This window comes from Neofelis nebulosa, chromosome 15 (assembly GCF_028018385.1).
Source record: "Neofelis nebulosa isolate mNeoNeb1 chromosome 15, mNeoNeb1.pri, whole genome shotgun sequence".
Classification (NCBI taxonomy): Eukaryota; Metazoa; Chordata; class Mammalia; order Carnivora; family Felidae; genus Neofelis; species Neofelis nebulosa.
The window spans coordinates 46,004,259-46,031,726 of NC_080796.1; the positions used below are offsets into that span (position 1 = coordinate 46,004,259).

The window sequence follows — 27,468 nt, forward strand, 5'->3', positions numbered from 1 at the left end:
AGTGTCGAGGAAGGTGGGGACCAAGGACTGAGTTTTGAGTAGCTCCTCTACTGGCTGGGTGAGCAAACAGAGAAGGTGCGGAAGGTAGCAGAGAGGCGAATAGGAAAGAAAGACCAGGGTGAGAAAGGCCAGGTGTTCCCAGGAAGGCCATGGTGCCCGAGGGAAGGTAGATTTAAGAACAAAGGAGCACTCATAAGTGCCACTTGCCACGGAGGCCAAAGACACAAGAGCAGAAGGATCAAAACAAGGAGCTCATCAAGGACTTTTGTGAGAGCAGTTCAGTAGTGTGGTAGGAGCAGAAGTTACACTTCAGGAACAAGTGAAGAAGTTAGCTAAAAATATATGCTAATTTATATTTTGAATAAGTAATAATGCTTATGAATCAAAAGCTACCAAAGCATAAAAAGAGAAAACTAGGTCTCTCGACTACTCCTCAGTTTCTTGTGCATTCTTCTAGGAATATCCAGGGTAATTCCATGAATACATATGACTTTTATTTTTTTATTAAAATTTTTTTAATGTTTTTTTTCTAATTTTTGAGAGAGAGAGAGAGAGAGAGAGATGTCTTGGAAATCTCTCCATTTGTTGCAATGGATCCTTACGTGAAGGGTCGCTCCCTTCCTCTACTGATGGGCATTCAAATTTTTTCCATCAAGAAGTTGATAACCCAACCCCAAATCTTCCTGGTTGACTAGGTGATACTCTACAACTCTAGATCTTGATGACTTAAGTGGTAGGACTCCTGTATTTACTAACAAACAGCTACATCCATCCTCTTCTCTCATCCCAGGGTTGATTTGGTTCTTGCCTTCATGGAAGGATTCCATTTCCTGCTCTGTAACCCCTCCTAGCTTTTCCCAATAGTCTCATCATAAAGCTTTCTGGAAATAAAAAAGTCACCCCTGCTCAAAAGATTTAAATCCTGAATTCGAGGCATCTGATTGATTTAGCCTTTAGTTATGATCTCGTAAAGTATATCGATGCCAGGCTCCCACTGAAGACTGTTGGCCCTGGAAGTATCTTAGAAGTTGCCCAAACCCACCTCTTTGTTTTACAGCAGCGGGAACCAGAGAGCAGAGAAGTGACATATGTTCCCCCAAATCATATGGCAGAACAGTAACAGAACCCAGGGTCTTTACTCCCAAACCAGTGTTTGACCCCGAGCCAGACCTTGGTTTAAGTAGGGGATACATAAAGGAAAAATGTCTTTGGGATCTGGGAAAATATAATGCTGTGCCTGGGAACGTGAGAGCCAGCGTTCACTTTCCAGTTTGGACTGATTCACAGCACTGATTTGGGGAAGTCATGAGTTTCAGTTGCTCAGTTACACATTTGGCCTCATACCACACAGGCCATGCAGAAACCGTTGTGAAGGTTGATGAGGTAATCCTTATAAAATTCTGTTAGCTATTCAGATGGAAGCCACAACTGTGTCCAGAAATGATAGAATGCTGGATATACAGCATAAACTTTTCAATCCCATATTGGTTTATCAGATGCTGCAAAACTTCAGCCAACCAAACATCTTATTGTCATCAGCTTAATCTTTTCTCCCCCTCTATTTGGTCATTCATATATATATGTTTATTTACTTATTTTGAGAGAGAGATAGAGAAAGTGGGAGAGGGAGAGAGAGAGAGAGAGAGAGAGAGAGAGAGAGAGAGAGAGAGAGAGAGAGAGAGAGAACTCCAATCAGGCTCTACACTGCCAGCTCAGAGCCCAATGCAGGGCTTGAACTCATGAACCATGAGATCATGACCTGAACCGAAGTCAGATGCTTAACCGACTGAGCCACCCAGGTGCCCCTCTTTGGTCATTAACCTGGTTGATTGCACACCTGGGTGCTAAGGATGCAATGTTGAACAAGACAGCCGAGGAAGCAAATTTTAAATGAGAAAATGTGGGGATCTCAGGGCCAAGCAGCCCAGCTCTCCTTCACTGTCCTGTCTCTATCTCTATAGGCTAGAGGCCTTGTTTCTTCACTTACAGAAATCTTCAGTGTGTCCCCTCAAAAACAAAGAAACGAAGTACTACAAAGTTATTATTATTATTTTTTACTTATTCTAGTTCCTTGAGTTTTGAAATCACACAAGGTCCTCACCATTTACTCAAATCCTCTGCATCTTGGTTTCTCCATTTGCCAAATGAAGATATGTAGATTGTGGTGAGGATTACGCAAATGTAAAAGTGGGCCTGATACAAAGTACTCAGTAAGAGTTACCCTCTATCGCTGTAACCATCTGAAAGCGGATGATAGTATATGTAAACATGCATTCAATTAAAAAGTAACTTTGTACTGCTTAATGGTTTCTTTGTTTCTTTGTTTTTGAGGGGACACACTGAAGATTTCTTTTCCTTCAAAAAAATTTTTTTTACATTTATTTATTTTTGAGAGACCGAGAGGCAGAGCACACGTTGGGGAGGGGCAGAGGGAGAGGGAGAGAGAATCTGAAACAGGTTCCAGGCTCTGAGCTGACAGCACAGAGCCCAACACGGGCCTCGAACTCACAAACCGTGAGATCATGACCTGAGCCGAAGCCGGACGCTCCACCGACGGAGCCACCCAGGCGCCCCTGAAGGTTTCTGTAAGTGAAGAAACAAGGCTTCTAGCCTATAGAGATAGAGACAGGACAACGAAGGAGAGCTGGACTGCTTGGCCCTGAGATCCCCATGTTTTCTCATTAAAATTTTGCTTCCTCGGCTGTCTTGTTCAACATTGCTTTCTCAGCACCCAGGTATGCAATCAATATTAGCTAATGAATGAATGAATACATTTATGAAATCTGTCCAAAGCCAGAGAAATGGAGGATGGCCACAAAGAAGAAAGTCTGGCTCACATCATAGATTTTTCCAGGAGAAAGGAAATAGAAGGAGAATTATATATGTAGGAATAGTGTAACTGTTGCCTAATGGATAAAGAGTCAATTCCTGAAGATAAAAAAAAAATAAATAGCTGTGCAGTTGGACATGCTGGCCCAAAGAATCATTGGGTTTTGTTTTTGTTTTTAGTGAAGTCAGGTATCTTAAGAAGGTAGTGGAGAGCACTCGATTTTGACAGTGGTATTCTGCAGAGATTTCCAATTTTTAAAAGAGATCATTCTGCAGGTGTCACAAAGAACACCCTATTAGAGTGTCTGTCTCCCTGAAAATGAATCCTTCTTCTTTGTACTCAGGGTATTTCTCTGTTAATAATAGCCTCCTACGATGACCCCAAGTTTCACAGCCTCCCTGAAAGTGAAAGCTGCTCTTTGTGTAGGCTGCCCTCCCCCCCCCCCCCCCATTCCTAAACACACTCCTCCCCAACTGGGGTCATGGTAATGCCATTGCTACTAAATGTATCACCACTGAATCAAAGGACAAGTCAGAGCAACTGTCTTTGTTTCCTTCTCTTCCTCATCATGTTTATTTAGGTTGAAATGGTTTTCAATAAAATTTGACAAGCATTTACCCAGCACCCATTGTGAACAAAGCATTGTGCTAGGTCACATATGCAACATAAAGTCAATTAGGCATGGTTTCTGGCCTTGAGAATCTTGTATTGACTTGCAGATTATTATGACTGGCAAAATGTTTCAGTATCTCTCTTCAACATGTCCAGGCTATAGGTTTCTCTTAATTTGATTTGTTGCTCTAGAATTCAGTTGAAGGTGAATGTGAGTACATTGGATTTAACAGAAGTCTTGAAAAAAACCTTCTGGATCCCTCAGCTAGATGTTCTCTCTGCACTTTATAACTCTTATAGCACTTAGCTCTTTTACATTGTATTATATTTATCTATGTACATGTCAGCCTTCATAATCTAGGGAGAGAACAGGAACCGGGAAAGGTGCCCAAGGAGTGGAGCCAGAAGACTGGTGCTTGTTTGGGAAGGCAGACCCAGATATGAATCAGCCATGAAATCTTAACCTCTATGACCCTCATTCCTGCATCTAGAATTGCAAGATAATAATAATTCCTATTTCACAGAATGGATATGAAAATTAAGGTAGTTAATGTGAATGTGCTTTGTAAACTAGTACTCACACGTTAATTTTCTCATCCCCTATGGGATCTGGCAAAAGGCCTTGCCTATGAGGAATATGTTTTTAACATTCATTAACTTATTACAAAATGACATCAACCACCTTATGGTGCATTCTCCTTCTTACATTCATTTCCTAGCCCACATTATTAGCAGGACTTATCGGTAGTGCTCTAGTAGGTTTAGGGTGGGGTAATTGCAGGGATTAAATGGGATCAAAAGGGCCTGCTTGCTGGTGGAGCTACCTTTTGGATTGTGGGGTCCAACGCCCTTCCCCTCATACTTTATATGTCTTGTTTCTATCTTAAGGGCAGGTAATGTCAGGGAGGCCCTAGTAGTTAAAACACGGGCTTTGCAGAAGGACAGTCCTGGGTTCAAATCTTGGATCTGCCAGTTTACTAGTTGTGCGTTATTGGCTAATTTTTAAATTTTTCTGAGCTTCGGTTTTCTCACCTGAAAAATGAAGAACACAGGATTTTTCAGTAATTAAAATTAGATAATGTTTTAAATGCAAAATGAGGAGGCATTAGTGAGTCACATCACCTTAAGCGTTAACTGCAAAAGACATCCATCCTTAGTCCCTAAATGTTAATTGAGCAACCACCATGGGGGCTGAGCAGTGTACAGGTGCTGGCGAAAAACCCTGTCACCAGTAGGAAAGACAGCCCATGAGGACAGGGTGCTCTGGGAACAGTAGGGGAACCTATGTGACAGCCCTGACTGGGATGTGTCAGGAGCTGTCTGGGAAGGCTTCTTGGAGGAAGTGATCACTGTGAAGAGGCTTGTCAAGTAGGAGTAAGCCAGGTGGACAGAGGGACCACACCGAGGACACGGAGACCTGAGAACACGTGCCCTTCTGGGAAAATGGAGAGCAGCTCTGACAAAATGAAGCCATACAGGTTTGTCGATGCCAGATCACGGTGGGTGGCAGTTTGCTGTGTGAAAGAATTTATGCTTTATTTGGAGGAAACAGAGAGGCATTGGCAGACGCGCTCCCTCACCTAGAGAGAACGTTTAAACGGAGAGCATCGAGTCAAGAAGAATATCCTGATGTAATAAAATTAACACAGGTGTGGAGCCTCGCAGGTTCTCAATCCTGGCGAAGCCCCGTCCGTGTGTGACTGCATCAACGCAGTCAACGCCATTCATCTCTATAATTTCGTGGTCAACCAGCGAGGACACCTAACCCTGTAGGGTCACCTCGAGCTCCAAACGGGCTTCATGCACCTCAGCTTCGCAGCAGGCTGTGTGACCCATAACAAGCATTTTAACGAATGTCGGCGCTCTTTGCCTCACCACTGGGTCGCTAAAGTACGAGAGCTATTGCTAGGCCTTTCCCTCCCCTCCCTTCCTTCCCTTTCCTCTTTCAGCGGTGTAAGCAGCAGCCGCAGCAGCCAAACGCCAGGGACGAGGAGGATGTCCACTCAGGCGAGCGCTCCTAAGCGATGATTAAAAAACAGCCGCACCGAAGCCGGGGCGCGGGCGGGAGCGAGGCTGGGCATGCTCAGAGGGCCGGGCTGGCGCGCGGCCGGGATCTCGGCGGCCGGAGGGAAGCCGGGCGGGGGCGCAGGCCGGAGCGGCGCCGGCGCGCATGCTCAGTGCCCGCATCTGCTCGCTCCTTCCAGTGCGGCAGCCGGAAAACCGCAGCGGCGGCGGCGGCGGCGGCTGACGGGGAGCGACCGAGCCGGGCGGCAGAAGGGGGAAAAAAATACGAGGGGGCATAGCTGATAAGGCAGGACTGAGAGCCCGGGATTCACGGCCTCTCGCGGGCCGCCGCCTTCGCCGTCCGCAGGGAGGAAGGCCCGGGAGGCGGCGGCGGCAGAGACGGCGGCCGGAGAAGGAGGAGACGGCGACGGGAGGGGAGCGCAGAGGAGGGGCCGCGCCGCCGGCGGCCTGGGAGCCGCAGTGATTTTGACGTTTTCCTCCGCTCGGTCTCCGGCGGCCCCCGACCGGGCTGCGCTGCGGGGGGGACGCCCACCCCGTCCCGCGCGCCCGGCTCGTCCCTCCGCCCGCCGGGGCCTGAGGGGGTCTCCGCGCTCCGCGGGAAGGGAAGGGGGAGGCGGGGGCGTGCGGGCACCGCGATGGCGGGGACATTTTCCACAACGTGATTGTTAAAGCCTCCCCCCCTTCCTTAAAATTCCGGGCCCTTCCAGCCTCCCCCCTCCCCCCCAGCCCGTGTGACTAAACGGAGACAAAGGGGAGGCGGCCTCGCTCACACGCGCGCTCGCGGGGCGGGTGGCTCGGCGGGGCGCCGGCGCGGGGCGGGCGGACGGACCGACGGACGGACGCTGCGCCGTCACATTCCTATGCCCGGGAGGAGCGGCGGCGGCTCCCGCGGGAGGCGGCAGGCTCGCGGCGCGGACAGCTGAGCTTCTCCTCCCTCGTCGCCGCCCGGGCGGGCCTCGCCCCGGCCCCGATGGTTTGAGCCCTTCCCTCGTCCGCTCCCGACCCCCGCGGCGGCGCGGCCACACCATGTGAAGGTTAGAGCCCGGACCTGCCGACGAGCCGCCGTGAAAGATGGGGGATGCTGCAGACCCCAGGGAGATGAGAAAGACGTTCATTGTTCCAGCCATCAAGCCCTTTGACCACTATGATTTCTCCAGGGCCAAAATCGCCTGCAATCTGGCCTGGCTGGTGGCCAAAGCCTTTGGGACAGGTAAGTGGCGTCTTCCCTTCCGTCTTTCTCCTTAGGATGTACACATCCCGGTTTTTTTTTTTTTCTTTTTTTTTTCTTTTTTTTGTTTCCGATCATCGGATGCCCCTCGGTGCGTGTGTTCTCGCACAGGTTCAGGGAGATGATGGGGGACTGGGAAGACAAGAAAGAAAGGAGAAATTAGGCAGGTTTGGTCTTCAGCCAGGTGCTCCTGAATGGTCAGGCGGGATTTTACCCAGATTTCTTTTATTGGGTAGCAGAGGTGTTTTGTTGTGTCCAGTAAGCTGTTTTGTCTTGTTTTTACTTGGGGCGGTTTTGTGGTTATTTGCCTCGTCGTGCAGCGTACATTTTCCCCTCGGTCATAATTGTGATTACACCACCAAGAAATCTGAGCTGGTTTCTTTGATTATTGAAGGACGTGGACGGCACATAGTACTATATTGATTTTGACATTTGTAATGATGGCTGCTGTTCAGGCTTCCTAGAATGTAAGGTGGCCTGTGTCGAAGTGCAGTGTTGATTTTTCTTGTCATTCTTAAAGCCTGTATCATCCTTCCCTACACATTCCAGGCTCTATTAAACCAGTTATTTAAAACCAATATTCAGCTTGCTGATTGTGGGATGCTATTTTCATTTCCTATTATCAGTGAGATATATTCCTTTTACCAACGGTATCTTGGTTTCATAAATTAAGAGAAACAAACACTCCCTACTATGGGATTTTTTTTTTTTTTAATAGTAGAGTTTCTTTGAGGGCATGTGCTGTTGACACAGATTGTACAGTGGGGTAGCAATTAAACATTCTCTCCGTTACCCAGTCTTTGCAAAATAACAGGAAAAGGGCCTCCTGTTGTAATTCCTTAGCTGTTGCTTCAGGAGCCCATGTTGTAGAGCCCTGAAAAAAATTAGAGAGCTTTTCATAGGAAGATGCTCGTGTAAGGAAATTTCCTCTGATAACTTCAGGAATCATTTTGTAAGGTTTCTCTGCCCTAGTTTAAATAAAGTTTGGATGTGTAAAATATTGGTTGAAAAGTTTCTCAGTTTTTGCAGATATTTCTCCAGATGTTAAATAAATCTGTTTGGTTTTGTTTTTTTTTTTTTAATTCTTTGTGGGAGGAGAATGACTTATTTCCACTCTGAAGGCTGTGAAAATATGGGGGTTAATGCTCTCGTTCATTCTTAAACATCATGCATAGCTGGATGTTTTCAGAGCTGCACATTTTAGTTAACTAGCAAAGGAATCTCAGTGTTTGGGAAATTATTTTAATTCATTTTGAAGGAAACTTTAACGTGATTTTATGTTTATGACAACTTTGTTTTATTTAAATTCTCATATTTTGATATTGAAGTAGAAAGATGTTAAGGTTTTAAAACTGGCATCAGGAGTAAGTGTAATTGAAACTCATCTTGAAATAATTTACATTTTAAAGATTTATTTGGAACTAAATGTGTAGAGTAACACATAGGAAGGAAGAAGCACAAAGTGTCCGTGTATTTTTATTTTCTGGCACCATTGATATCAGCAATGAGAATAATAGATGTATTTTGGTTTTAACGTAAGCAGCATGCTGAAGCTGATATCCATTTGGAGGAGAAATGAAAGCTATTTAAGTATTTTGGAAAGACAGAGGGAAATTTACGTGGCGACCTATGTGGAAAAGCAATGTGTATGAAATGGAAGGTAGGGGAATAACACGGATACTTTCTTTCCTTCTGAAACTGAGAGGATGCTTATAGTACAGATGTCAGAATGTTGCCCTCGATTCACAAAGGCTACTAACCAGAAAGTGGCCTACTTTCGGGATATATGTCAGGCAAGTTTGCCAGATTCTGGACCGCTTGAGGAACACATATTGAACACACTTAAAAAGAAAGGAAGTGAAAGGAATCTAATATCAATGGAATCTGTTGTGTGCCAGGCACTCTGTTAGATGCTTTGCGTGAAATTATACATCAGGGATTCACAGCAAGTCTGTGATGTAGGTAGTTTGTTCCCCATTTTTAAAAAATGAGGCTGCCAGTGCACAGGGAAGTTAAACAACTTTCCTGTGATCACACTTTTAGTAAGGGTGGAGATACGTTTTCATTTGACTGACTCCCAAGGGCATGGCATTGGTGGGGGCAGGGTATACCTGCTGTATGCCTAGTACTTTAAGTACATTGCTTCATTTACTCCTACAGCAACCCTCGAGGTAGATACTGTTCTCATTTTACAGATGAGGGAACAGGTTCAGAGCTTTGAATTTGTTTGAGATTAAACATCTGGCAGGTGGTGGATTTTGCATGCCAGCTCAGGTCTTTCTGACTCTGAAGTCTTTGCTCTTTATACCACTGTGCAGAGTGTGAAAAATGTGCACATAGTACATGTTAGAAGTCTTATTTATTTATTTTTTTATTTTCTTTAAAGAGTGGGCAGATCTTAACATACTCTCCGAAGGCTTAGATGAATATTATTGGTACTTGGTTACATTTGCCTTGGCAACAGTTGGAATGGATAAAAAGATCATACTCAAAATGGAATGAGAACCAAAGTTAGAAGACCTTAAGAGGGTGACTTAGTAACAGAACTTAATACGTTATTGAGAATGTTATGTTTGTACATTTTGTTTATTCTTTAATCAACAGACTTTCAAAGTATACATTTATATGGAGTGAACAGAAGAAAAGTCACTTCATTTTTTTTTATGTAATTTTTTTTCTTCATTTTCTGCAAACATTTAAGTGGCAAATGTTAACAGACAACGTATTTCAAAAGTATTACCTAAGGGTATTCAGTTAATCTTTCAAAAATATTAGCCCGACTTGAAGTTGTGATTTACCAAATTGCTTCTTTAACGATGATATAAGAATCTTCAGTTATTAATTTAGTTTTTTTTTTTTCTATGAGAAACTTTTTAACTTTTGATATATTAAAAAGTAGTCAATTTTAGAATCATATGTGTTGGAAAAGTCATTTAAAATGATAGCTAGAAATCAATCATGGACATAGAATGAAGTTATTGAACCATACAAAATAAATAAAGTACTAGTATTGTAATACCTAGAAAGCAGTTGGAGGTTTTACTTCATTTGAAGTCTTATTTCTGAAGCTTTGAATTATATTCTTCTCATTACATTGAAAATAGTCCAAAGAGCCCAAATCTTAATAGCTTATTTTGTAGAATAACACAGATACAGTTTTGATCAAATGAAGAATAAGTTTGTTTAGATGAATTTTAATAAACAGATGCTCATCACTTGAAGCAAATTCCAAAAGGGCAAGTTAAGCTGTACTGTCTCTGCTGTATTTGAACAGCTTAACCCATTTAAGCAATGGTATTGCTGAGTTTGCTTTAAATGTTCTGCTCCTCTAAATCTTTTAGGGAAAATGATGGGTACAAAACCTCTTTATGAAATTCTTGAATTTGAAATTCTTAACATGGAATTTAAGGCCCACTTCCTAGTGTTAATATATCATTTCAACTTTATCAACTATCATTCTCCCTTTTTAAAAAAATTTTTTTAAATGTTTATTTGTTTTTTTTTTTTTTTTTTTTTAAACGTTTATTTATTTTTGAGACAGAGAGAGACAGAGCATGAACGGGGGAGGGTCACAGAGAGAGGGAGACACAGAATCTGAAACAGGCTCCAGGCTCTGAGCTGTCAGCTCAGAGCCTGACGCGGGGCTCGAACCCACGGACCGCGAGATCATGACCTGAGCCGAAGTCGGACGCTTAACCAACCGAGCCACCCAGGCGCCCCAATGTTTATTTGTTTTTGAGAGAGAGCGAGAGAGAGAGCGCACAAGCAGGGGAGGGGCAGAGAGAGAGGGAGACACAGAATCTGAAGCAGGCTCTAGGCTCTGAGCTGTCAGCACAGATCCGATGATGGGCTTGAACTCAGGAACCGCGAGGTCATGACCTGAGCTGAAGTTGGACACTTAACCAGCTGAGCCACCCAGGTGCCCCTTATTCTCTCTTTTTTAAAAAAAAATCATTCTCCTTTTCATACTGTTTAGTTTAGTAGTATAAAATCATTTATCCAAACACATTTTGCTGTCAAAATCCTATGTAAGCTCTAATTTATATACATGTGTAGGTTGTGATGACAATGGGTGGCATTGTGGTTAAGAAAGACTAATAGCAGAGAGGCCAGTTAGGGAAGTTATTGCAGGAGTTAAGGCAAGATATCAAGAAAGCTTATAGTAGAGTGGAAATGATAAAGCTGCTAATATTTATTAAGTACTTGCTGTGTATCAGGCACTTTGCATGTATTACATAATTTTAATTCTCATAACAGCTTTTAAGAGATGGAAACTATTAATCATTCCAATTTTACTGATGAGGAGAAGGAAGCTCAGAGGTTTAGGGAACTCATCCAGAGCCATTCAGTTTATAGAGCTGGGGAGGGACACAGAGAGAGATGGAGACAGAGAATCTCAAGCAGGTTCCAGGCTGTCAGTGCAGAGCCCAACTTGGGGCTTGATCCCACGAACCATGAGATCATGACCTGAGCTGAAATCAAGAGTCTGGACAGACTGAGTCACCCAGGCAGCCCCATGTTGCCCAAATATCTTATCTGAGAAATCCAATAAAGTAGGTAGCTAATAATGTAGATATGGAGTATGATTGGTAAGTTGAGGATAGAAATAATTTCAGGGTCTTCTGTGCATAAAATGTAACTGAAATTGTAGTAGATGTGAGGGTGATGGAATGTAGGGTAGTGAACACTTTACTTTGAGAGGGGGTGCTGAAGAAAAGGAGGCAGAATTAAAGCAATCAGAGAGTTAGAAAGAGAATTAAGAAAGTATAATAATTCTGAGGCCCTGGAAGGAAAAATTTCAAGGGGGTGGTCTCATTAACAGTGTCAAATGCTGTAGGTTTTTATTTTGTTTTTATTTTTTTAAAGATTATATTTTATTTTTATTTCTTATTTCTTATTTCTTTTTGTTAAGTATGCTTCATGCCCAGTGTGGAGCCCAATGCGGGACTTGAACTCATGACCCTGAGATCAAGGCCTGAGCTGAGATCGAGTTGGACGCTTAGCCGACTGAGCCCCCCAGGCACCCCTAAAGATTTTATTTTTTTAAGTAATCTCTACACCCAGTGTGGGGCTTGAACTCACAGGCCCAAGATCAAGAGTCACATGCTCTACTGACTGAGCCAGCCAGGCGCGCCTATAGGTTTTTAAACCATGCATGCCGTTCTGATAAGGGAGATGTGATACAGGTTGTGACTGTAGTAGAGTTCAGGAAATATATAAGGGCCATGTAACTGGAATGGTGACATTCAGAGGGAGGGAGAGGTAAGGGAGGGGGAAAGGGTACCACCAGCGTCAGTGATCTGTGAAGGAAGACCTCTGAAGTGGAGGTGGTAGTTAGACTTGATCCTGAGGTGAGTCAGACTGAATGGAAAGTAGGCATTGTAGATGCGGAGATAGTTTGTGCAGGCATGGAGTTCTGAAACCAACATAGACCAGTAGGATTGGGGAGGTTTATGTAATGAAGTGTAGTAGGAGATCCAGCTTGAAAGGTAGATTGGAACAGAATTGTTTGAAGAGCCAGGTTAAGGAATTTGGTATTTATTTTGTAGATAAATTATTCTAAGCATATTGGATTGAAAAAGTGCTATGACTAATTTGTTAAACACATACTTTGTGCTAAGTACAATTTTGAACATTTTATATTTATTATTTCTTTTAATTCTGAGAATGACCCTATTAAGTGGAAACCATTTTATTTCTTCTATAACTCTAAAGCAAGGTTTCCCAACCACAGAACTATGGGATGGGTAATTCTTTTTTGTGGAGGGCCATCCTATGCATTGTAGGATTTTAGCAGCATCCTTGGCCTAGTTGACAGTAGTATTCTCCACCGTCATTTCCAGTTGTGACAACCAAAAATGTCTCCAGACTTTCTCAATGTCTCCTGGGAGGCCAAATGACCCCAGCTTGAGAACAATTGCCATAACAATTTTAAGATATACATGCAATTTAAAAAGGGTTTTTGTACATTAAAGTCCAAATTAATTGTAAGACATCCTGATTTCAGAAGTATTCAAATGGAACATAAGAATTTAGGAAATTGGATAGTTTGCCCTTTTTGTTAATGAGCAAACAGGTTTAGAGGGCTTAAATAACTTGCCTTTGATCAACTTGTAAGTGGTGGAACCAGAATTATAGTCTAAACCTTTATGATACTAAAATTTGTATTTTAACCTCTATGTTATATATGCTTTCTGTAGTTCATCACAATTTTATTTTTTTAATGTTTATTTATTTTTGAGAGAGAGAGAGAGAGAGAGAGATTGAGTGCAAGCAGGGGAGGGGCAGAGAGAGAGGGAGACACAGAATGCGAAGCAGGCTCCAGGCTCTGAGCTGTCAACACAGAGCACGATGCGGGGCTCGAACCCATGAACCACGAGATCATGACCTGAGCCAAAGTCAGATGCTTAACTGACAAAGCCACCCAGGAACTCCAGTAGTTCATTACAATTGTATAGTATTGGAAGTGAAGGCATGAATGCATGAAAACCTTTCAAATATAAGTGTTAAATTTGTTTTGCAGAATTGAAAGTTTATTTAATCTGGGGCTCCTTGGTGGCTCAGTCCCTGAAGCGTCCGACTTCGGCTCAGGTCATGATCTGGCGGATTGTGGGTTTGAGCCCTGTGTTGGACTCTGTGCTGACAGCTCAGAGCCTAGAGCCTGTTTCGCATTCTGTGTCTCATTCTCTCTCTGCCCCTCCCCCACCGTGCTCTGTCTTTGTCTCTCAAAAATAAATAAATGTAAAAAAAATTTTTAAAGCTTATTTAATCTTAAACAAACCTGGTATTTGATAAATTAGTACAGAAATATAAAATATATTTAACATTGGTCTGTCATTTCAGAGTCTCCTCCCCCTCCCTAAACCCCGGTGAATCTAGTTTTCCATGTATACTAGTTTATGGACCTTTTCCATTGGTACATTACAAATAATAATACTTTATTTATTTTTAATTTTATTTTTTTTAATTTACATCCAAATTAGTTAGCGTATAGTGCAACAATGATTTCAGGAGTAGATTCCTTAATGCCCCTTACCCATTTAGCCCATCCCGCCTCCCACATTCCCTCCAGTAACCCTCTGTTTGTTCTCCATATTTATGAGTCTCTTATGCTTTGTCCCCCTCCCTGTTTGTATATTTTTGTTTCCCTTTCCTTATGTTCATCTGTTTTGTCTCTTAAAGACCTCATATGAGTGAAGTCATATGATATTTGTCTTTCTCTGACTAATTTCGCTTAGCATAATACCCTCCAGTTCCATCCATGTAGTTGCAAATGGCAAGATTTCATTCTTTTTGATTGCCAAATAATACTCCATTGTATATATATATACCGCATCTTCTTTATTCATCCATCGATGGGCAACAAATAATAATACTTAAATGTTACACATTTATTAGTAGTGACAAGCTTGGTGCTTTAGCTGAGATAAAAGTTGTTTTCATTTATGACATTGATCACTTTCCATCCTGTGCCTTGCACAGTTTTTCCTTTCCTTCTTTAACATTGATTCTTCATCAACATAACATTTTAGATTAAAGGCGTGTACAGTAGTATCTTTGCAGTTCTCATACTACCACTTATTCCCTTTTTTTTCTGGGGCATTTTCCTGAAGTACTTTTTGTCTTGGTTTCCCTACTTGCTGAATAGTCATGGTAATAAGCATGTGTATGCTGCTTTGAGTTCACTAGAAGAAAAAATTGAGAAGTGTTAGAATTTATCAGTCTCACACTTAGGCTACCTTTACATATTCTGTGAGCATTGTGGAATGGGATTATATTTCTTATAGTAACTTCAAAGAATTATTTTTATTGAAAGTATTTTTCACTACAAACTAGACAAACTAGAGGCTGGGCATATAGCAGTAGGGAGGCCACTGAGCTCGTTCTGTAATCCTTACAGCTGTACTCTGCGGTATTATGCCTAGTAATGTTTGTGGAGTATTCTGTTTTCTTTTTTCTTTTTTTTTTTTTTTTTTTAAATTTTTTTTCAATGTTTTTTATTTATTTTTGGGACAGAGAGACACAGAGCATGAACAGGGGAGGGGCAGAGAGAGAGGGAGACACAGAATTGGAAACAGGCTCCAGGCTCCGAGCTGTCAGCACAGAGCCCGACGCGGGGCTCGAACTCACAGACGCGAGATCGTGACCTGGCTGAAGTCGGCCACTTAACCGACTGCGCCACCCAGGCGCCCCGGAGTATTCTGTTTTCTTAAGACAAAGAGATGGAATTTCCGTTAACCGGAATAAGTGTTCATCTCTGCACTCCATATTTCATAAACATAGGTTCCTGGGAGTGTGTGTGTATGATCTTAAAAAGGTGTTTTGGAAGTGCCATATTCACCAATTCCCAGCTCTCTCCTTCACACCATTTTTCTTTTTTCTTTTTTAAAATGTTTATTTCTTTTTGAGAGAGAGAGAGAAAGAAAGAGGGAGTGAGCAGGAGAGGGGCAGAGAGAGAGGGGAACAGAGGATCTGAAGCAGGCTCTGTGCTGACAGCAACAAGCCTGATGCAGGGCTCAAACTCATGTGACCTGAGCTGAAGTTGGACGCCTAACTGACTGAGCCACCCAGGCGCCCCTTCTTTTTTCTTTTTCTTTTTCTTTTTCTTTTTCTTTTTCTTTTTCTTTTTCTTTTTCTTTTTCTTTCTTTCTTTTTTAAATTTTAGAGAGAGTGGAAGCAGGGGAGAGGGGCAGAGGGGAGGAGGGAGAGAGAGAATTTTAAGCAGGCTTCATTCACCCTCTTGTGTGGAGCCCAGTGTGGGACTCCTTCCCACAAGCTAGGATCATGACCTGAGCCACCCAGGTGCCCCCACACCATTTTTTGTCTCTAAAATGGGAATTGTCTCTCTCTCTCTCTGCCTTTCCCCTGCTCTCTCTTTCTCTTTCAACATAAACAAATAAACTTAAAAAAAGTAAACATTAAAAAACACCCAAAAATCTTTTCAAATGGGAATTGCATGCAGATTCTGAGTACTTTAGGCTCTTGGATAAAAGACATTTGATGAAACATTTGAAATATTTTAAAAGACGTTTGTCCTCAACCACGGTAGGTTTCAAAATACAGTTGACCCTTGAACAACATGGATTAGAGCTGCATGGATCCATGTATATATAGATTATTCTCAATAAACATATTGGAAAACTTTTTGGAGATTTGTGACAGTTTGAAAAAACTTGTAGATGAACTGCATAGTCTAGAAATACTGAAAAAAAATTAAGAAAAGTTAGGTATTATGAGAATACAGTATATAATACAACATGTAAAATGTGTTATTAACTGTTTATATTACTGGTGTGGCTTCTGGTTGACGGTAGGCTCTTAGTAATTAGTTTTTTGGGGAGTCAAAAGTGATATGCAGATTTTTGACTGCATGGCGGGGGCGGGGGTCGAGTTGGTACCCTTAACCCCCTGGGTTGTTCGAGGGTCAAATGTAGATGGTTTCATTTTTTTCTGCTGGCATTTTCTACTGCTCTCCAGATTCTCTTTTTCAGCTGTCTTCTTGTTTTCCCTTCTCTTTTTTGATGACATTCAAATAAAGGGGTTGCTGATCTTGTTAATTTTTCTCTAATTCATAGTTTTGTAGAACTTTGTAATGTAACAGATTTTGAAATAGCAGAAATTTGTCTTTTTTTCCAGCCACCTCCATTTTTAAAAAATACATACTAAAGATTGTGATGATATCTTGAAAATTTACTTTTTGACCCCAAAATATTTTTTGAACAGATGAGACAGGCACAGATTGAAAACTCAAAAGGTATGTCAGGGTAGTTCTAGTGAAAAGTCTCCTTCCCATCTGGACCCAGAGTCACTGCCATTTATTTAAAGCTAGGTGCCATCATCAGAAGTCTGCTTTTTAAAAGATCTCTTAAAGTACACTTAAAATGATTAAAATGATAAATTTTATGTTATGTGTATTTTACCACATTAAAAAAAAGATCTCTTAAAAACAGTAGAAAATGTATTGAAAAGAGACTAAGATTTGCAAAGGGGAAATAAGTAGGAAGTCATAGTCCAAGTGAGAGATGATGACAACTTGAATTTGGATTGCAGCAGTGGATATGGAAAGAAGTGGGTGAATGTAAAAGATAGGACTTGGTGATTGGGCATGTGGGAACAAAGATGAGATTGTGGGAAGTGTTAAGATTGCTTCTGTTTACTGAGAAAGGGAATAATGGAAGAGAGCCAGGTTGTGTGTATGTGCAAAGAACAGCATGGAGTTTGAGGAATATCTAAAATGGTGGTGTGTGCATTAGGCCTTAAAAATTCATATGTGGAATTTAGAAGATCTTTGGGATGAGACACATACATGGTTATAAAAAGAGTAACTGCCAGTCACTTTGAAGGAAAGTACAGAGGAGAGACAAGGGGACCTAACACAGGAGAGCCAGCAAAGGAGCCAGACGCAGAGTAACCAGAGAAGAGGAAAACAAGGCAGGGAAGTATGGAATCTCAAGCATAGGGAAGAGAACACTGAAGATGAGGGAGGTGTAAGGTTGTACTGAGACAGATTAAGCAAGAAGTCTCATAAAATTCCATTGAGTTAACACCGATGAAGTTTTTTTTTTTATTTAAAAAAAAATTTTTTTTTTTTTAATGTTTGTTTATTTTTGAGACAGGGAGAGACAGAGCATGAATGGGGGAGGGTCAGAGAGAGAGGGAGACACAGAATCTGAAACAGGCTCCAGGCTCTGAGCTGTCATCACAGAGCCCGACGCGGGGCTCGAACTCACGGACCGCAAGATCATGACCTGAGCTGAAGTCAGGTGCTTAACCGACTGAGCCACCCAGGCGCCCCAACACCGATGAAGTTTTTGATGACTTGGCTGAGGACATGTTGAGGGCAATGTAGAAGCAAAACTGTGACCATAGTAGGTTGAAAGTTAATGAGAGTATCTTCACTTGTGGTAACAAAATCCAACTCAAATCGGCTTACAATACAGAGGACTTATTGGCTCATATAACCAAAAAAATTCTGAGATAAGTTGGACTTTTGATCTGATTTGATCAGGTCCCATTTCCATTTCTTTGTGATTCCCCTAGCTATGCCCTTCTTTATGTGTGAGTTTCATTCTCCAGCTGTCTTCTCTCATGGTAGCAAATGGCTGTAGTAGTTCCAGGCCTCACATCCATCCACGTCCATATATCACACTACTCAGAGCTCTTTCTTAATCACTGAAAGTTGTGTACTCTTCTTTTTTTTCTTTCTCTTGAAATAAACAAAGCCATTTGATTTTAGAAAATATCAAATATGTCCAGTAACAGTAAACTGCCATGTACTTTTCACCCAACCTCCATGATCATCAACTCATAGCCAATCTTGATTTATCATTTACATTGATTTTTCTGGCCACACTGATTATTTGAAGCAAATCCCAGACATTGTATCATTTCATCTATAAGTGTATTAGTGTGTATCTCTAGTCAGGAATACTCTTTTTAAATATAACCATGGTACTGGCATCATCACAGCACTGTCTGTTATACCACTCCGTATCCTTAGTATTAAGATTTCTCTGATTGTCTCATAAATCGTCTTTATTTTTTTGTTTTGCACTTCATTTGTTCCAATCTATATCCAAATAAGGGTCATATTTTGCAATTGGTTGGTATGTCTCTTTAAGGGTTTTTTTTGAAGGTTTTTTTTTTTGAAATTTTTTTAATATATGGGCTCTTCCTCTGTGTCATTTTGTCTTGCTTCCATTTATTTACTGGAGGAACCAGAGTGTTTGCCCTTTAAAATTTCCCAATTCTGGGGGCGCCTGGGTGTCTTAGTTGGTTAAGCGTCTGACTTTGGCTCAGGTCATAATCCTACAGCTCGTGGGTTCAAGCCCTGTGTCAGGCTCTGTGCTAACGGCTCAGGCCTGGAGCCTGCTTCCAATTGTGTGTCTTCCTTTCTGCCCCTTCCCCGTGTTTGCACTCGCGCGCACGCATTCTCTCTCTCTCTCTCTCTCTCTCTCTCTCTCTCAAAAATAAAATAAACATTCAAAAAAAATTTTTTTTAATTTCCTAAGTCTGGATCTCCATGGTATTGTTTAATAGGTTTCCATAAATTGGCAGTTAGATCTACAGAATTCTGTAGATTCAAGTTTATTTTTTGGCATACTTCACAGGTGGTGTGTATTTTTACCAGGAGGTGCTTAATGTCTAGTTGTCTCCTTTTCTATCATGATTTCATTTATTAGTGAGAAAGGTCTTTTAAATAGAAACTTCTCTTGGGGCGCCTGAGTGGCTCAGTCGGTTAAACGTCTGACTCTTGATCTCAGGGTCGTGAATTCCAGCTTCACATTGTGATCTGTGTGGGGCATGAAGATTACTTAAAAATAAATAAATAAATAAATAAATAAATAAATAAATAAATAAATAAATAAATAAATAAAAAGAAAAAGAAACGTTTAGTATATGGTTACCCTTTGTGGGAAATTACCTTCATAAATGATAGCCTCCAAGTAAATTACCAGGCAGACTACTCCAGAGGTCACAGAAAAGAAGATCTCACAGACCTAATTAAAATGGTTAAATCCTATGGTTTGTTAAATCAATTTACAATGAGAAGCAAGGAGAAAGAGATCAGGTAAGTTAACACATTTTAGATAGAGTGCAAGCAGGGAGAAAGAACCATAGTCTGAATCCTGCAATATACAGTGTTTATATGTCCATCTCTTTCTGCTACATTAGCCTTCCCTAATGATGATGGTATGGTCACAGGACCAGAGTTGAAGTTTCAACAAGGAGGCCCACAGTGACACATAGGCCAGTGATACACACTTGCTCTATCAGACAGACACAGGGAACAAGCATGCCGGGCACAGCTGTGGGTTACCAATAAGCCTGATGAATAGCCTTGGACTTTGTGTTACTTGGTCAGAGGACAAGCAGGCCGGAATGGGTGTTACCAGTAGGTGGCCATATTAAGGACTCATGGATATTAAGTATTCATGTATATTTAGTGTTCATCGTCTCTTGTTCGTTTGTCTCATGCATATTCAATATAGCATGAATATTTAGGGCTTTACGTATATGTTTAGTATATCATGAATATTTACCTCATGAATATTTGGTATCTTTTGGGGTTTTTTTCATTCTTTTTTTCTTTTTAAACATACATGATACAATCCACTTACCTTTATTTAACATATTTGAATTCTATGTTTAACAAACTTTTTGCTTACTAGTGCTTATCTATACTTAAAAGCTTTCACCTATATTTTACAAACTACAAACATATTCTTTTGTAGAATTGAAGAGTCTAGAAAGTGAAAGTACATTACACTGAGGTACAGGGAAGGCAGAATAAATGCTACTTCCTTCCCTTAACTGGGGGGAATTTGCGCCAAACTGTGTGGGTCACTGGCCCCCAAGAATCTGAAAGGGTAAAGAATAGGGAGAAAGAGCATTCTAAATTGTGACCAGAATATGCAAAGGCAAAGGCTCTGAAGTGTAAGAAAGTGTGATTGTTGGGAACTGAATGTGGCTAGCAGGGATGCATAATACAAGGTGGTGGGTGGAGACAGGGATCTTCCTTCTAAGGTCAGAGGGAGGATTTTAATCCTTAAAGAAGTTGGAAATCATTGAAAACCCTAGAATTTGTGGTAGCATGTGCGACATGATCAAATTTGCTTATTGCCTATAAGCAATGGGTGGAGAATGCTTTGACAAGAGTAGGGACAAGAGTAGATGTGTGAAGACAATTAGGAGTGAATGAAGTAATTCACATGAGAAGCACTGATTGCCTGGGCCCAAGAGATGTGAGTTGAGACTGTGAGAAGGGGATGGATTTTATTTGGGAGTTGAAGGAGAAGGAGGCATTAATGATGACTCCTAGGTTTCTGGCTTAGGCAACTAGATGGATTGTGGTATAGTTTGTCGATGTGGGGAATGCTGGAAGATGAACAAATGTGGAGGAAAAGACTGATTTGGGACATTTTGAGGTTTCATGGTGTTTTCAGTGTAATTTCAAACATGTAAGAATAGTACAAGGAACTCCTGAGTACCCTTTAGCCAGATTTATCAGTTGTGAACATTTTGTCCCATTTATCATTCTCTTTCTCCCTCCCACACAAACATGTGTGTATATATATACACATAATATTTTCTGAACTGTTTGAGAATGCATGAGAGACATTGTGTCCCCTACCCCCAAATACTTTAGTCTATCCCCTAAAATGAAGGATGTTTCTTATATATAATCTCAGTAAAATTATAACAATAATGAAACTTAACTTTGATACAATATTATTATCTAATCCACAGTCCAAATTCTAATTTGCCAATTATCTTAATGTCATTATTGCAATTTTTTTTTTTCCATTCCAAGATCCAGTCCAGAATCATGCATTGCAGTTAGTTGACCTGTCTCTTTGGTCTCCTTTAACCTGAAATAGTTCTTCAGTTTGTCTTGGTCTTTCATGATGTTGACACTTTTATAGACTGAGCACCCTGAGCTGCATGCTGAGCTGGGGCTCAAGCCCCTTCCTTGGGCACTGTCTTAGCTCTTGCCAAACCTTCTTTGGCCTGTGGTACAGGCAGCCAGTTCTCTGCAAGGGCCACCTGGGCTGCCTCCCCTCTTTAGGTTCTTATACCCTCCTTTCGAGTGTGGGCCCCTATTTAGCAGATATCCCCTCTGCCTTTGGTCTGAATGACTGGGATGGTGGCTGCTGGTGCTGGCAGTGTCCCAAGAATACCCAGACAGTATGAAGAAAAACAAAGTGCACAGAGACGTACCTTCTCCCAGGCAAAAATTGATGGAGATCCAGGAACTAGACACCATTTCCCAATCCATTCCTCCTCCTGCCATCTTCTTTGGCTTTCTTTTTTCTTGTCCTTTTCTCTTCTCTCCCTTGGCTGACCCACCCTTGTACCCCCTCTCATCACTGCTGCCACCGCCACCTGTCTTTCCACCAACAGATGTACCCTCTTGCCCCCTTGCATGGAACCATCTCTGCACTGTCCATAGGATTTGGGCAAGAGTGCCCGGGAGGCACCCAGAAACCAGTTGGCATCTAGGTAGCCCCCAAGGACAGATGTTTAGCCAGAGGGACATTTCCTTAACCAAGATATAGGTGCTAGGCTGATTGCTACTAGAGTTTAGCAGACAGAGCTAGGAAACACACATATGCATACATAGCATAAAGTAAATATATTTCTTTTTCTGTATATAGATGGATGCATAACACCATGTGTTCAAACTGACACTTGGCATTTTAGTCCCAACACCACAGAGTTCGTTCTAGTCTTTCTAGTTCATTTCTAGTCCCTTCCTATATTTGTAGCTCCCCTTGTCAGTGAGAAACTTGGCACCCATTTTGAATTTGGGGTTTCTTTGTGACATCCAAGTGAAGAGTTGGGTAGGGTAGTTGGCTTATAAGGATCTGGGGCTTGGAAGAGGTGCTTTAGTCTCACAGGGTAGTGGGAGGAGTGGAGGAGGTAATTTAAGCTCAGGAATGCTGAACAGCACTTAACACATCATTTGGTAAGTGGAAGGGTAGAGGGAGTTCACTTTTTTTTTTTTTTTTTAATTTTTTTTTCAACGTTTTTTATTTTATTTTTGGGACAGAGAGAGACAGAGCATGAACGGGGGAGGGGCAGAGAGAGAGGGAGACACAGAATCGGAAACAGGCTCCAGGCTCCGAGCCATCAGCCCAGAGCCTGACGCGGGGCTCAAACTCACGGACCGCGAGATCGTGACCTGGCTGAAGTCGGACGCTTAACCGACTGCGCCACCCAGGCGCCCCGAGGGAGTTCACTTTTAATTGGCATCTCATTTGAAGGCAAAGCTCAGTGTTTAGGTACTTGTCATTCTTTTAGTAAACATTTGAATGCCTGCTGGGTTCCAGGCACTATTACTCTAGGCACTAGTGACACAGGATAAAGAAGTATCCTGCTCTCCTTGAGGTTACGCTGTAGTGGAAAGAGGCAGAAATAAACAAACATATATTATAGGATAGTAATAGCTGTTATATAGAGAATTAAAATAGGATGACTGATTGGGTGGTCAGGGAGGGTATATCTGAGGAGGTGACATTTAGCTGTCATCTGAATAGAATGAGCTATCTATGTGAAGGTTAGATTGAGGAATGTTAGAAGCAGAGGGAATAGCGAGCGCATAGACCAAAAGGCGTGAACTTGGCATGCTGTAGCAACAGAAAGACTTGGGTGTCTGGAGCATAGTGGGCTGGGGGAGGGAGAGGAAGTTGAAGCCGGAGGAGGAGGAGCTGGTATGTGTGCAAAATATGGAGAAACTTGAACTCAGAGAAGTTAATTAGTGCACTCAAAATCCCCTAGCAAGTAACTACTAAAATTCAGACTCATCTTTTAAACTCCATTGCCCATACTTTTCCCAAAGCCCCAATTTTCCCCACTATATCATGCTGCCCCACCCCCTCTTTTTTTTAAATTTCAAAGAGCAGGGGAAAAGAGCAAGGGGAGGAGAGAGAGAGAAAGAAAGAAAGAATCTTAAGCAGGCTCCATGCTCAGTGCGGAGCCCCAGATGGAGCCCCTGACATGGGGCTCAATCCCCACCCAGCCCTGGGATCATGACCTGAGCCGAAATTAAGAGTTGGTTGCTCAACCGACTGAGCGACCCAGGTACCCCATATCATGCTGCCTCCTAATGGTAGTGAATGTAGGTTAACTGAAAACAGGTTTGGTTTTGAGCGTTTTACTTCTTTGCAGAAGTAAAGTGTGGCCTAGGAGATAACTTTAAAGTTTTCCAAACAGGTGCAAAGAATGAATTATGATTATTAGCACAGAATCTGGGAGTTGAGGGGAGTTTTGAAATATTAGAGTTGTTTTAGGACAAGACTAATGACTAATATTTTTTAAAGAATAACATTTTCATTCATTTATCAGGTATGTATTGAGTGCTTACCATGTACCAGGCATTAAGTTAGGTGCTGGGGATTTATATCCTGGTGAATAAGATAGACCTGGTCCTTGCCTTCTGGTCATGTATAAGGGTATTCATTTTAGCACATCTTTGTCAATAGTGGGTTTTAAAAATAATTTTCCATTTTTTTAGGTAAAAAAATGACTCATTATAACTTTCTCTGATTACTGGTAGTGTCGGGTTTTTTTTTTTTTTTCATGTTATTGATCATTTTTAGGTCTTGGTTAATTTCAAGTTCAAGGTCTATGGATTATTTTCAGTTGGAGTTTTTGAAACTCACTAGTTCTCTCTCAGTAATTGTTTTAGAAATAATTTTTTAGGTTTGGAAAATAAGGCAATATTCACATGACCGAGCATTATGATAATTTCTGAAATGCATTCCCCTCTTACCTCTCTACTCTTCATTGTTTTAAAGAAATCTGTATCATTTGCTGGCATATGTATGCAACTAGTAACTAGCCCATCTTTATAGAAAATTGCCTTGAGTAAATTACTGTCTACTCCCTTTACTTGTACTTCAAGCATTTCAGGTGATTGTTAATTTCAAAACTTAGATCTAGTTAGGATTTATGATACGATTAAGGTAAGTTCTGCTTAAGTCCTGGCACACAAGAAAAACTTGTCTCTTATCCTTTGCAATTCTAGGAGTGGTGATTCACTCATCCATTCCTTAAGCATTAATTTCTTACCTTTTGTGTTCTGGAGGTGAGGGAGAGGGTGAAACCTTTTATCTTTGATTTTGTCTGTTTCCTAAAATGCTGTCTCAGTTCATTTGTTTCACAATGTGCTATAGTTCCAAACTTAAAAAAATTCGTTTTGTATAGTTAGCAAAATGATAGACATTTTTGAAGTCGTCTTTTAAGCATGTTTAGTTCTTTAAGACTTGTTTTTGAAAGTGACCTATTTTATATTACTCAGTATGCAGTTTTGCATTCTTTTGGGGGGGGTGGGAAAATCTGTTTTTGTAATATTCTTTGGCTTGCTGTGGATCTTTTCCCTTTTTCTTGTGTCGGGATCTTTTTAAACTTTTTTTTTTTTAAGTTTATTACTGATTTTGAGAGAGAGAGAGAGAGTGAGCACACATGTGCATGAGTGGGGGAGGGGCAGAGAGTGAGGGAGAGAGAGAGAATTCCAAGCAGGCTCTGCAACGTCAGTGCAGAGCTTGTTGTGGGGGTCCAGCTCATGAATTGTGAGATCATGACCTGAGCCGAAGTTGGATGCTTAACCAACTGAGCCACCCAGGCACCCTGCCTTGGGATCTTTTTAAAACTTACACTTTCATAACTTGGGTTTGTGGGTATTCCATAATAAAATGGAAGTAGCCCCCAGCTGCACGTCTTCTACCGTCTAGCCTTGTGATGTTGGCCAACCATTGTTATTTAAAAAATATATATATATTTTGTGAGAGAGCGAGTGGCAGAGGGGCAGAGAGACAGAGGGAGACAGAGGATCTTAAAGCGGGCTCTTGATGGACAGCAGAGAGCCCATTGTGGGGCTTGAATTCATGAACCTCGAGTTCTTGACCTGAGCTGAAGTCTGACCCTTAACTGATTGAGCCACCCAGGCGCCCAACCATTGTTACTTTTTAAGCTATTTAGCTAGATGGCTTAGAGCTAGGACTGCGTTTATCAGCTGTGTGCCCTTGGCAAGATAACCTTTCTTGGGTTCCTTATCTATAAAATAGGGGTAAGAGAATTGTTAATATTGAATGACAGAAAGCATGTTTAGGACAGTGTCTTGACACACAAAGGTCCTTAGTGTTACTATATTCTAAATATATATCTGCATATTGTCTGATTTCACCAAGTTTTCACCGCTTTCACCAAGTTGTTAGAAAGATTAGTGAAAGCAATAGATGAATGTTAGGTAGATGTACAGGTATGGTAGAGAAATTTGTAATCCTGATGATGTTAGTAGTCACTTTTCTTTGCACACCTAATGTTTAGATACCAAGTCACCTATATAAGTCGTTTTCTTTATTGTTACAGTAAATAAAAATCTACTAGGCCTACATTTTATAATAATTACCTTAAATAAATTCTCTTTTAGAGTTGTACTACTAAATAGCTTCTTTTCAGTTCCTATGATGCTAAATTTAATTTACCAGTACTGTATTCTGTAGTTTATACCTGGGCTTATGTATCACGCTGAGGCAGCTATTAAGGCTGGCTCACTACTGGTTAATGTGGCTGTGAAGGAAGAAGTGTTTTCAATTATTAAATGAGGATGATATTTTTAGATGTCACCAAAATCCCAAATTGATACATCTACTCTTGACCTCTTTCCAGAGTCCTATATCCCCAGCTGCTTTTTGGATATTTTTGCTGTCGTTTCTAATCAGCATGTCTAAAACCAAGCTTATGATCTTGCTTCCAGAATTAGTGCTTCCTGATTTTCTTTTTTCTATTAATGATGCCACTGTTTCCCAGGTAACCCAGGCCTAATGGTTTTTGCCATCTTCACCCCCTCCCTTTGCTTTATTCCTGAGTCCTTTTTGGGTTTGTTTTATAAGCAGTCTTTAAAAAAAATTTTTTTTTAACATTTATTTATTTTTGAGAGAGAGTGAGAAAGAGCCAAGAAGGAGCAGAGAGAGAGGGAGACACAGAATCTGAAGCAGGCTCCAGGCTCTGAGCTGTCAGCACAGAGCCTGATGCGGTGCTCGAACCCAAGAACCATGAGCTGAGATCATGACGTGAGCCGAAGTCTGGTGCTCAACCGACTGAGCCACCCAGGCACACCCCTAAGCAGTCTTTTATGTCTTTTATTCTTGACTTCATTTCCTTATTTATGTCTGATATTTACCTCCATCAGTATTGAAGACCAGATTATTTGTCCCCAAACGTCATATCAGTCTTCTTCTTTAAAACTAAAAGTAATTCCTTGTTAGCTATTAAATAAATGTTTGGCTATTATATATGTGTTTAAAAGAGATATTACTTTTGTCTTATCTGAACCTCCCATTACAGCTTTCCTGCTTACTCCTATCCTACATGAATGCCTTTCTCCACCCAAATTGTTCAGTTTGGTATCTCTTCACATCATTTCTTTCTTTCCTTCTTCCTTCCTTCCTTCCTTCCTTCCTTCCTTCCTTCCTTCCTTCCTTCCTTCCTTCCTCTCTCTCCTTGCTCTTCCCTTTGTTTAGATAGACTTTTGTTTTTTGACTAAGCAAATTCTGCCTATTTTTCCTATCCGATTTCTTTAAGATGAAGTCAAGTCAGCCCAGTATGATGCTTCCTGCTTTGAACTTTAAGCACTTAATTATTCATTTAGAACAGTTGTTCATTTAGCATTTAGTTTCTTTCAGTTGGTGCTCAATCATTCATTGTTTCTGAATTGCTTAACTTTATTTGTCTGTCTAGTCTTTTTGTACATTATTGGCTTCTTGAAGGTACGGATTATTTCTAATTCCTTGGATTTCCTCAGAACCATGCTGGTATATAAAATGAACATGCAATCATTACTATAATATTTGATGAAAATATTTTTCTTCTTTTCTTTTTTTATTTTAGAGAGAGAGAGTATGAGCAGGGTAGAGGGGCAGAGGGGAAGGGAGGGAGAGAGAGAGGGAGGGAGGGAGAGAGAATCTCAAGCAGGCTCCATGCTCAGTGTGGAGCCCAATGAGGGGCTCAATCCCATGACCCGGGTATTATGACCCGAGTTGAAACCAAGAGTCATATGCTCTACTGATTGAGCCACTCAGGCACCCCATGATGAAAATATTTTTCTAAATAATAGGAACTCTTCAAAAACTTTAGGATGAAAATTGCTAAGAAGTATACTAATACTTTGTGAATACATTTAAAAAATGTTCACTTTGATTAGTACAATGGCTTATTTTGAGCTTATATTAAAGCTGCCTATTCAGAAGACTCCTAAAATCAGTGATGG

The 27,468-nt window shown here is 41.2% G+C and overlaps 1 protein-coding gene across 8 annotated transcripts in view; it reads left to right on the plus strand.

Annotated features, from left to right (window-relative positions):
• The first annotated feature begins 5,906 nt into the window (after window positions 1-5,906).
• The window catches only part of CAMSAP2 (calmodulin regulated spectrin associated protein family member 2), a 116,876-nt gene continuing 95,314 nt past the window's right edge, over window positions 5,907-27,468 (plus strand). For all 8 annotated transcript variants that reach the window (XM_058701628.1, XM_058701630.1, XM_058701629.1 and 5 more), the window contains exon 1: window positions 5,907-6,677. In XM_058701628.1, coding sequence (XP_058557611.1) covers window positions 6,539-6,677 — 139 coding nt within the window. In that variant the 5' untranslated portion in view covers window positions 5,907-6,538. The remainder of the gene's footprint in view (window positions 6,678-27,468) is intronic.